Here is a 12,037-nt window from a genome sequence, read left to right on the forward strand (position 1 = left end):
ACCTCAAACACCATACACACACCATACACACCACACACATCACACACACCTCACACACACCACACACACCTCACACACACCACACACCACACACACACACCATACACACCACACACACCACACACACCACACACACCATACACACCTCACACACCATACACACACCTCACACACCACACACACCACACACACCACACACACCACACACACCACACACACACACCATACACATCACACACACCACACACACCACACACACCTCACACACACACCATACACATCACACACACCTCACACACCACACACACACCACACACACCACACACACCACACACACCACACACACCTCACACACCACACACACCACACACACCTCACACACCACACACACCACACACACACACCATACACACCTCACACACCACACACACCACACACACCATACACACACCATACACACCACACACACCACACACACCATACACACACCATACACACCACACACACCACACACACCACACACACACACCATACACACCACACACACACCACACACATACCATACACACCTCACACACACCTCACACACCACACACACACCTCACACACACACCATACACATCACACACACCTCACACACCACACACACCTCACACACCATACACACATCACACACACCACACACACCTCACACACCATACACACACCATACACACCACACACACCATACACACACCATACACACCACACACACCTCACACACCATACACACCTCACACACCACACACACCACACACACCTCACACACCATACACACCTCACACACCACACACACCACACACACCTCACACACCATACACACCACACACACCACACACACACCATACACACCTCACACACACCTCACACACCACGCACACACCTCAAACACACACCACACACACCACACACACCATACACATCACACACACCTCACACACCACACACACCATACACACCACACACACCTCACACACCACACACACCATACACACACCACACACACCATACACACACCATACACACCACACACACCTCACACACCACATACAAACCACCTCACAGGTGAACGACCTTTTCAGCCTAACAAAAAACTTCAGAGACTGAGGGTTAGTCAAAAAGAAATCAAACTTTATTGAAACAATAAACAGTCTGCAGATGGTCTGAATTATACACACAAACATGTATTTATATTCTATAGGAGCTGTGGTTTTTCAAGATAAAAAGCAACATTTACATTTCTCATGCGATTTCAATGGTTTATTATCTACGTGGTGTACAAAAAGTTCTGTCCCCCTTCTAACCTCTTAGAATAGTTAGACTTGCAAAATTATTCACTGTCATAAAGTATTGTGAAAGCCGACGCTTGTGAAGCACAGATTCTGATTATTTTTCTGGGTTAATAAATGCTGAGACATCTCTAATATAATATAATTTAATATACATGAAATGTGCATAAAGTTTTTTTCATTGTGGAAATGACTTTTTTCTGTCTTCAACCCCATCTTTTATCTTTTCTTCTGCTCCAGGTCAGAACACATCTCATTCACTTAGAAATACCGAAACAAATAAATTCATAAAAAGAAACTCAAATAGTGCATCTTTAAGTAATAATAATTGACCATCATTGAGAAAATGAAACAAAATTCAAATCATATAGTGAGACACTGGCAGTCTGCTTTCTATATTTTATTAGCAATAAAAGGATACAGATTTACTCCAAAACAAACTATTACAAAGAAAATTATAAGAAAATCCTTTAATGGACTAGGTAAAACATTTACACCATAATAATAATAATAATAATAATAATAATAATTAACGACAAGCTATTAAATGATTATAGCCTACGGATACGCGTACTGTTGGGAGATGAGTGTGGAAACTGAAGACAGGTGGTTTATCTCCATCTCTAATCCTGACAGTCTGACCGGTCCTGTCAAAGTCCTCCAGCTTGAAGTGTTTACTGCACAGCACAGAGGACTCACCTGAGGAAACCCTTCCTTCCTTTCTTACAGCTACTTCCCACTGCCTCCTCACCTGTTTCTCTTTGGGAAACCTTCAGTGAGGAAAGTTCACTTTAACTAGCCAACTGACTACAGTAAGATTCACAATATATCCGTCTCTCAGCCCAAACCAGGAGCTTCTCATAAAAGTCGGTTTGGAGAAAATATATAGTTTATATTTTTACTATAATCGAGATTTTCATGCAGTATAGATGAAAATCTCGATTATGGGAAATTTAGTTTAGACTATAAACTATAATATAAGGTACTGTTGCCCGGAACAATATGGCAGCGATGGTAACATTCGATCCAACGGCCAATGCGGCGTCTGTAGTTATTTGTCTATGAGCTAGAAGGATCCGCCGTGTCAAAGAATACATCCAACATGACAAACTCGAAATCTGATTGGTTAAAGAATATGACAATAAGCAACATTGTCTCCATTTGCTTCAGCAGCAGAGGGGATTCACTTCAAATTCTGAAGGCCTCAGGGTAGATTTTTCATCCGGAGACACAAAGGTGGAAAATCTGATTGAATGAAAGTTGTAATAATCCTCTCACATTTAAATCACCTCGTCTCTCTACCGTGGGTCTTTCAGTGTCGTAGCACCTAAAATCTGGAATTCTCTCCCTCTCACTCTTCACAGCATCACATCTGTCCCCGAGTTCAAATCCCAATTAAAAACGGTTTTCCGTCCTAATCTGTTATAATGTATTTTCTGTGACTTTACTGTGTGTTTCTTTTCTGTGTTTGTTTTCTCTTTGCTCGTCCTTGAGCTCTGGAAAGGCGCTATATAAATTAAACTTATTATTATTATTATTTTTATTATTATTATTATTATTCATGTATATGAGCTGCACTGGGCAGGTGACGCTCAGTTCTCTTTTCATTGGTCAGTAAAATTGAGAACTTATCCATCAGTCCAGTTCTGCTTTATTCATCACTAAGGGTTTTTTTCATTCTCCTGCAGATAACTCCAGCCGAAACGTTATACAGCTTCACCTAGATACCCATTCACCAAACTCCTTTACCTCCACCATCCTACACCTCCAACTTACTACTACACTACCCATCTTACTAACCTTACCTCCAACTGACTTTTCCAAACCAGTTCTCCTGCTACCTACCTGCAACCTCAACTATCCTTCATCCATCTAATTACCATTTTAACTCACTGCACTGTCAACATCAAACTACACAACCAGCTACACCTCTGCCAAACTCCACCTCTCACTGCACTGTCAACATCAAACTACACAACCAGCTACACCTCTACCAAACTCCACCTCTCACTGCACTGTCAACATCAAACTACACAACCAGCTACACCTCTCACTGCACTGTTCATAGCGAACTCCTGCTGCACTGTCCCCCTCACTGTCCTTTGAAACAAACCCCCACTCCAATCAACTACATCTTTACCAAACTACACCTCCAACTACAGCATCACCAAAATACACAAACCCTGTCATTTTATGTATGCATTATTTATTTTTTTATTTTCAAAAAAGGACAGCATTATCAACATTCATAAATGTAAATGTACCCAAGTTAGCCCAAGGGTTAATTTTCATTGGTAGTCCCTTTGCCAGATGTTATTAGGCATAAAACAATATAATAAAATTATTAATAATATTAATAAGAATAATAATACAACCAGAATTTATAAACAACACTGCAAAATAGTTATGTTACATATATGTATACACATATATAACACATGTTACACAGTAAGTTATAAAAAAGACATAGTTGAAGTATTGTACATTGTTCTCAGCTTGATATATATATCGCTTTGCTTGTATTTCCTCATTTTTAAGTCACTTTGGATAAAAGCATTTTCTACATTTATAAATGTAAATATAAATATAAATGTAAATATTTACATATCTCCTGAAGGCTTACGTTCCTTCACACGATCTGCGATCAATCAATGACCGACGCTTAGTAGTTCATACTCAGCGTGGCTCAAGGTTCAAGAACATTCAAACTAACTGTTCCTCAGTGGTAGAATGAACTTCCAACCTCAATCCGGACCTCAGACTCTCTCACCATCTTCAAAAAGCAGCTAAAGACCCACCTCTTCCGTCAACACCTAACCAACTCATAAAAAAATAATAATAAAATAAAATAAATATTCTGTGCACTTTGCTTCTTCTAGAACTCAATTAATGGATCTTGTACGGTAGCACTACTTGTATTGTTCTCTGCTTGATATATCGCTTTGATTGTATTTTCTCATTTGTAAGTCACTTTGGATAAAAGCGTCTGCTAATTAAATAAATGTAAATATAAATATAAGCATAAATGTGAATGTAAATGTAAATATAAATGTAAATGTAAATATAAAAGTAAATATAAATTAAATATAAATATAAATGTAAATGTAAATATAAATGAAATATAAATGTAAATATAAATGTAAATATGAATGTAAATGTAAAACACATCTGAAAAAACTATCCGCCTGTTTTCTTAAATGCATCCACAACAAGCTGCACCTGTAAGTACAGGTAAAGTACAATGAGCGTTTTTGCCTCTAGTGAACGTTATGTCTCGAGGGTTTCTTCCTCACCACCTTCACCTCTGGGTCTTTAGGAACCGTTTAAATCTATATCCAGATTTCTGTAAATCTACCTTGCGGAAATGGATATTGTTAAAAGCACTGTATAAATAAATTGAATTAATTAGCACATAAATATTTAATCCAACAGGTCAGGGTTAAAGGGCATCACAGAGGGTCTGACACTATTACAGTGCTGGGATATAAACTCACAGTCTGATTAGAACCATAAATACCACTGTAAAGATTTTGGGGAATGACCCGTGTGTGTGTGTGTGTGTGTGTGTGTGTGTGTGTGTGTGTGTGTGTGTGTGTGTGTGTGTGTGTGTGTATGTGTGTGTGTGTGTGTGTGTGTTAGGTATCTGATCCCCTCTCTGGATAGGACTCATGCTGGTTTTTATCGCTGCATTGTGCGGAATCGTGTTGGAGCTCTGCTGCAGCGCAGGACGGAGGTGCAGGTGGCCTGTGAGTAGCACTTTGTGTGTGTGTGTGTGTGTGTGTGAGTGTGTATGTGTGTGTGAGAGTGTGTTGAGTGTGTTGTCTAAAGTTGAGTGTGTTGTCTAAACTGAAAATAATTAACACTGCAGTTTACCACCTGCTGAGTTCACATGAGGAAATGAGACTGTTCACTACTTTCTGCTTTCTCCTTGTGTGTGTGTGTGTGTGTGTGTGTGTGTGTGTGTGTGTGTGTGTGTGTGTGTGAGAGTAGATATGGGTGCCTTTAATGACTCTGTGAGGTCAGAGAGTGTGTCTCAGGGAGATGCTGCTGTGATTAAAGCACCAGAGATCCACAGCTTCCCTCAGCCACAGGTCACATGGTTCCGAGATGGCAGGAAGATTCCCCCAAGCAGCCGCATGTAAGTCCCGCCCACCAACTGTTCCACTTCCTGTTCCACTTCCTGTTCCACTTCCTGTACCACCATTATCAAGTCAGCTATGGGCATGTCCTTACACCACACCCCATACTGATTTATTAATCAGCTCTGACAGTAAATGTGTGCATGTCCCTTTCTCCTTCTCTCCTTCTCTCCGTATCACCTTCTCTCCGTCTCTCCATCTCTCTCTCTCCATCTCTCCGTCTCTCCTTCTCTCCTTCTCCCCGTCTCTCCTTCTCCCCGTCTCTCCATCTCACCTTCTCTCCGTCTCTCCGTCTCTCCTTCTCTCCATCTCTCCTTCTCTCCGTCTCTCCTTCTCTCCATCTCTCCGTCTCTCCTTCTTTCCGTATCACCTTCTCTCTGTCTCTCCATCTCTCTTTCTCTCCGTTTCTCCTTCTCTCCGTATCACCTTCTCCCCGTCTCTCCGTCTCTCCTTCTCTCCATCTCTCCTTCTCTCCGTCTCTCCTTCTCCCCGTCTTACCTTCTCTCCGTCTCTCCTTCTCTCCATCTCTCCGTCTCTCCTTCTTTCCGTATCACCTTCTCTCTGTCTCTCCATCTCTCTTTCTCTCCGTTTCTCCTTCTCTCCGTATCACCTTCTCCCCGTCTCTCCGTCTCTCCTTCTCTCCATCTCTCCTTCTCTCCATCTCTCCTTCTCTCCGTCTCTCCTTCTCTCCGTATCACCTTCTATCCGTCTCTCCATCTCTCTTTCTCTACATCTCTCCGTCTCTCCTTCTCTCCATCTCTCCGTCTCTCCTTCTCTCCTTCTCCCCGTCTCTCCATCTCACCTTCTCTCTGTCTCTCCTTCTCTCCATCTCTCCGTCTCTCCTTCTCTCCGTATCACCTTCTCCCCGTCTCTCCATCTCACCTTCTCTCCGTCTCTCCATCTCTCCGTCTCTCCTTCTCTCCGTATCACCTTCTCTCTGTCTCTCCATCTCTCTTTCTCTCCGTTTCTCCTTCTCTCCGTATCACCTTCTCCCCGTCTCTCCGTCTCTCCTTCTCTCCATCTCTCCTTCTCTCCGTCTCTCCTTCTCTCCGTATCACCTTCTCCCCGTCTCTCCGTCTCTCCTTCTCTCCATCTCTCTTTCTCCCCGTCTCTCTGTCTCTCCTTCTCTCCATCTCTCCGTATCACCTTCTCTCCGTCTCGCCGTCTCTCCCTCTCTCCATCTCTTCTTCTCTCCTTCACTCCTTCTCTTCTTCTCTCCTTCTCTTCTTCTCTTCTTCTCTCCTTCTCTCCTTCACTCCTTCTCTTCTTCTCTCCTTCTCTTCTTCTCTACTTCTCTCCTTCTCTTCTTCTCTCCATCTCTCCTTCTCTTCTCTCCATCTCTCCGTATCACCTTCTCTCCGTCTCGCCGTCTCTCCTTCTCTTCTTCTCTCCATCTCTCCTTCTCTTCTCTCCTTCTCTCCGTCTCTTCTTCTCTCCTTCTCTCCTTCTCTTCTTCTCTCCTTCTCTCCGTCTCTTCTTCTCTCCTTCTCTCCTTCTCTTCTTCTCTCCTTCTCTCCGTCTCTTCTTCTCTCCTTCTCTCCTTCTCTCCGTCTCTCTTTCTCTCCGTCTCTCCTTCACTCCTTCTTTCCTTCTCTTCTTTTCTCCGTCTCTCCTTCTCTTTTTTAATGCTCCTTTAAATATTTATTTATTTATATATTGAGTCACCTTGACTTTAATGTGTATAGTGTGACGTTTGATAAATAAAGGATTGTAAAAAGTTTTTTTTAAAAAGTCTCTGTCCCTCCTTCTCTGTCTTTCCTTCTCTGCTTCTCTCCATCTCTCCTTCTCTGTCTCTCCTTCTCTCCGTCTTTCCTTCTCTCCTTCTATCCTTTTCTCCATCTCTCCTTCTCTCTGTCTTTCTTTCTCTCCTTCTCTTTGTCTCCATGTAACAGTGTAAATGAGGGAGTAGCTCTCTCTCCGTTTCAGCAGAATTATGTTAATTTGAAGAGCCATCAGCGTCACACACTCTGATAGAAAGTGAAATGGTACCGATGACCTTCACCAAGGATGACAGAGAACTCAGAAAAATGAGTTTCTGCTCTGACAAAGAAGAGTAGATAAAGTGGGACTGTGGTGACCCCCCCCCCCCCCCCCCCCCCCCGCATGGTGTGTGTTTGTGTGTGGTGGGTAATTGTGGAGGAAATTGATTTCTAGATTTGGAAAATATTTCCTTTCCCTTTCTTCTATACACCGTTACACATCCACCCTCATGAATTTACACAAAACATGACAAAAAAACTCAGCAGATAATTACAGACTATAAACTGTGAGGGAACAGCACTACACTATATATATATATAGTAATAATAAAGTACTGTACTATAGAGGCAGATTTTTGTTGCTCACAGCAGCGATCCCCTCGGTTTATTTAAGTGCTTGGTTTTGGATGAATGATGGAGGAGAGGCAACACCGGGTTCTTCCCAGGTGAGAAACCACTCTTGACTGCAGGGTGATAGAGACGTGTTGAACCTCCTGCTGAAGAGCCCCTAGTGGACCTCTGTCCTTCCAGCAATTTCATTTTCAGGAAACTAGAAACCACAAACACTGTGACTGCGTCGTTATTTATCAAAGTAAATGTGCACGTTTTCTGTAAGGAGACATTTATTTATCACTGGAAGGAGTCTCCAGTGTCAGCGCTTTGTAACACTCAGAGGTAAAATCTTCAGGATGGACGAGCAATGCTAACTCATTGCTGTGATGTTCCACATTAAATGACATCCACACACACATTGTAAACATGTCAGATTGCTGTGGTACACAGTCCGAAACTATCGGAACAGCAATACCAATTAAATTGTTTTTTTGTTTTTTTTTTCGCTGTAGCGAAAGACGTTTGGGTTTGAGATCAAAAGAGAGTGTAGAATTTCAGATTTTATTTCCTGGTATTTATATATAGGCGTGTTAAACAACAGTGTCTGTTAGCACACTTTGTATCAGACCACCCAAATTTGTAGATGTGCAAAAATACTGGAACATGTGTCTGACAGGTGTTTCTTGTTCCCCAGGTGTATCTTGTTAGACTGAGTGTTTAATCAATAAATAGCTCTGAATATCTACTCTTGGTTTCATCCTTCAGTTTCACTTGTAAAGACTGCATTTGTTGTTAAAAAGGATAAACCAACATGATGATCAGAGAGCTATGGGAGTCTATGGGAGAAAAGCAAGCCATTTTGAATCTGAGAAAAGAGAGAAAATTGATCAAAGGCATTGCACAAACATTGGGCAGAAACAATACAATTTGTAATAGTAACTCTGCTTTATCACACTAGAACAGTGCAGTACTGGTCTAGACACAATCACGAACGCTTCTACTAAAGAAAAATCCTTGGAGGCATGAACTATACACACAGGTGATTTTAATCATCTTAATGCGGAGATAAGAAAATCTACTTGAGCATCTGCGTAAAGTGAATATGGGGAACTTTCCCCAGAGAAATACATTTCTTTTCCTCCTGCTGGTACGTCCTGCATGAACTCTGTCATTGAGCTCTGTTATCTCAGGTGGTGTTCAGGAGATCAGATCATCCATCCCAGCTGGAGTGAAGTGTGTTAGATGAGCGACGTGACTCGCTGTGTTTAACTTTTATCTGATGGAACTTCACTTCTCTGCTGTTGACTTTACACGTCGATGTGATTCTGTACAGAGTTTAAAAAAAATTGAATCTCATGAGATGAAATTGCTTTAGCTACAGTTCCTCAAAGTCCCAGGTGAAGCTAATAATGAGGGAATAATGAGCATGTGGAGTGAATGTTGTGTTGCAGGAGATGGAGTCTAAAAATGGAGAAGCACCACTCGACTTTAATTTCATTCTCGCTCTCACTCACGTTGCTTTTAAATGAAAAATCTGTTATTTCTTATTTGGATGTGCAGGAATGTGAAGTCATTATCGCCACTGCCTCCGATGGCCTGGAGATCTCTCACGGCTAAACTTCAGAGCCAGACAGCACAGGGTTTATGATAATTAAGTTAAAGCTAATAAAATGTGCTGTATGGAGATGCAACTGTATGATGTCTGTAGTGATGAGGTTTTATTACAACAGATATTTATGATCTACTTTTACAGTATATACAGGTGGCATGTGTTTTATTGGCATGTACTAGTGAAGTGGAGTGTAAACACAGGAGAAATAAAATAAAAGACACAAACAAAATTCTAATAAAATTGAATAAAGTACTAATAGATTTTTTTAAAAGTGGAAACAATGCACATAGATGTTCAAAGTAAGGACAAATTAAATATACAATATACATCCATCCATCTTCTACCGCTTACTCCTTTTCAGGGTCACGGGGAACCTGGAGCCTATCCCAGGGAGCATTGGGCACAAGGCGGGGTACACCCTGGACAGGGTTATACAATATGCAGAATAATTGAAAATAGAAGGATAAAATGTGTAAAAATTACAGGATAAAAGTGAAGTTACTAATAAAGGTAAGAAAAATATAAAACAATAATAATAAAGAAGAGTGATCGCAGTAATGACAGGAAACACAAGGTCTGTGAAAGTCCTGAGGTTTGATTCATAATGAGGATTTTTAGGTTGTGTCCTATTTATTTATTTATTTATTTATTTATTTCGTCAGTTTTCATGCGTTAAATATAAATCATTAAATTAATGTTTTGGGGCTGAATTTTGTCTCTGAGGAGATTTGAGTTTCTTTTGAGGACACAACTGGATTTTTTTAGGTTGAGTTTTTCTTTTCATCTGTGTGTGTGTGTGTGTGTGTGTGTGTGTGTGTGTGAGAGAGAGAGAGAGAGAGAGAGAGAGAGAGAGAGAGAGAGATCATTCTCTGTTACTGACATTCTATTCCTGTGCACTGTCCCAGAACGGACGGTCAAGCAGATTCCCTCTGTCAGATCACTTCACCATTTCCATTTCACCTAAATCTCTCTCTCTCTCTCTCTCTCTCTCTCTCTCTCTCTCTCTCTCTCTCTGTGTGTGTGTGTGTGTGTGTGTGTGTGTGTGTGTGTGTGTGTGTGTGTGTGTGTGTGTGTGTGTTTTGCATTAGGGAATCCAGACTGAGGTTTGCAGAAAGAGATCTTTTTCATTACGCTCCTGTGACAGAAAACATGTTAAGAAATACACAGGGATATTATAAACTGGTTATTGTTTTTATTTGATGTGATTTTCCAGTTTATGAGGTGATTCAGTTATCAGAATGAACTTGACTGTTAGGATATTATTAAGTTGTTTTTATCTTTATATTGTTTATGTTAATATTTAGAACACATGTCTGTTTGTTGTGGAAACAGTCAGCTTTATTTGATTTGCATGTGCGTTTATGAGGAGTATTATTACTAAGAATAACTGCATTAAACATGTATTATAAAGTATTTTGAGAGTGTGTTAAGAAGTGTTTAAATTGTAAAGTTCGAAAACACAAAAACGACAACCTCTGGATAAGGCTAGTGTGAACATAATGTTAGTGTAGTACTAGTGTCATGATTTCCCCTCTCTTAGCGAAAGCACGCTTTTGTTTTTTCAGTGACATTGACTTTGTTTACTTTCGACACATACTTTTGATATGGTTTATGTCCTGGCTCCGCCCCTGTATTGTCATTGGTTGTTTCCCCGTATGTGTGGCAGCATTGTTTTCAGCTGTCTTTTGTTTCACCCCGATTACATTTGTCATTTAAACCCCTCGTGTCTCTTTGCACTTCGTATTGAGTGTTATTCTGTACCAAGCTTTTCTACCTTGTTCCTCGGTTTGATTCATGTTCATTGATCTAGTTTCTTGTTACTCGTTCTTGTTTCTTGCCTTGCCCAGTTTATGCCTGTTTGTAGATCACCTGACACATTGCCTGTTTTTTTCAACCACGCTTTTGATCTGGATTGGTCTGCCTGTCTCTCTTTATTCAAAGCTCTTTTCTGCACTTGCATCCGTCCTAACCTTCATTTCGTGGAATACGTGACAACTAATGTGAAATTATATCTTTATATAGCTACATTAATGTTTCATGAAATGTAATTATATTTACAATTATAATCACTAAGTAAATAAAAATCAACAGCTCTATTAGATATTAGACAAGTGTAGCTTTTGTGTGTGTGTCTGTACGTGTGTGTGTGTGTGTGTGTGTGTGTATGTGTCTGTGTGTGTGTGTCTGTACGTGTGTGTGTGTGTGTGTGTGCACATTCACAATGCTTCTTGCCCTGTGGACCATGAGGTCATGATGGAAGTTGATGTGCTTTCATGGAGAACCATCTGGGGTTCTGTAATAAATACCTCTTCAAACACATTCAGGGGTTCCAGATTCATGACTCTCTCTCTCTCTCTCTCTCTCTCTCTCTCTCTCTCTCTCTCTCTCTCCCTCTGCACAGTGCCATCACTCTGGATAACACACTGGTCATCCTCTCGGCTGTGGCTCCAGATGCTGGACGTTATTATGCTCAGGCTGTAAATGACAAGAATGGGGAGAATAAGACGAGTCAGCCAGTCACACTCACTGTAGAGAGTGAGTAACACATAACACACACACACACACACACACACACACACACACACACACACACACACACACACACACAATTTATTCAATTGTGAATTAGTGCTGAAATTTGAGTGT

At 41.0% G+C, this 12,037-nt stretch overlaps 1 protein-coding gene across 1 annotated transcript in view; it reads left to right on the forward strand.

Moving 5' to 3' along the window:
* Positions 1–12,037, forward strand: part of sdk2b (sidekick cell adhesion molecule 2b) — a 160,235-nt gene that overhangs the window by 101,531 nt on the left and 46,667 nt on the right. The window contains exons 3-5 of the mRNA XM_053684861.1: positions 4,968–5,074; positions 5,319–5,466; positions 11,793–11,926. Of these exons, the coding sequence (XP_053540836.1) occupies positions 4,968–5,074; positions 5,319–5,466; positions 11,793–11,926 (389 nt within the window). The remainder of the gene's footprint in view (positions 1–4,967; positions 5,075–5,318; positions 5,467–11,792; positions 11,927–12,037) is intronic.

This window comes from Ictalurus punctatus, chromosome 13 (genome assembly GCF_001660625.3).
Source record: "Ictalurus punctatus breed USDA103 chromosome 13, Coco_2.0, whole genome shotgun sequence".
Taxonomy (NCBI): Eukaryota; Metazoa; Chordata; class Actinopteri; order Siluriformes; family Ictaluridae; genus Ictalurus; species Ictalurus punctatus.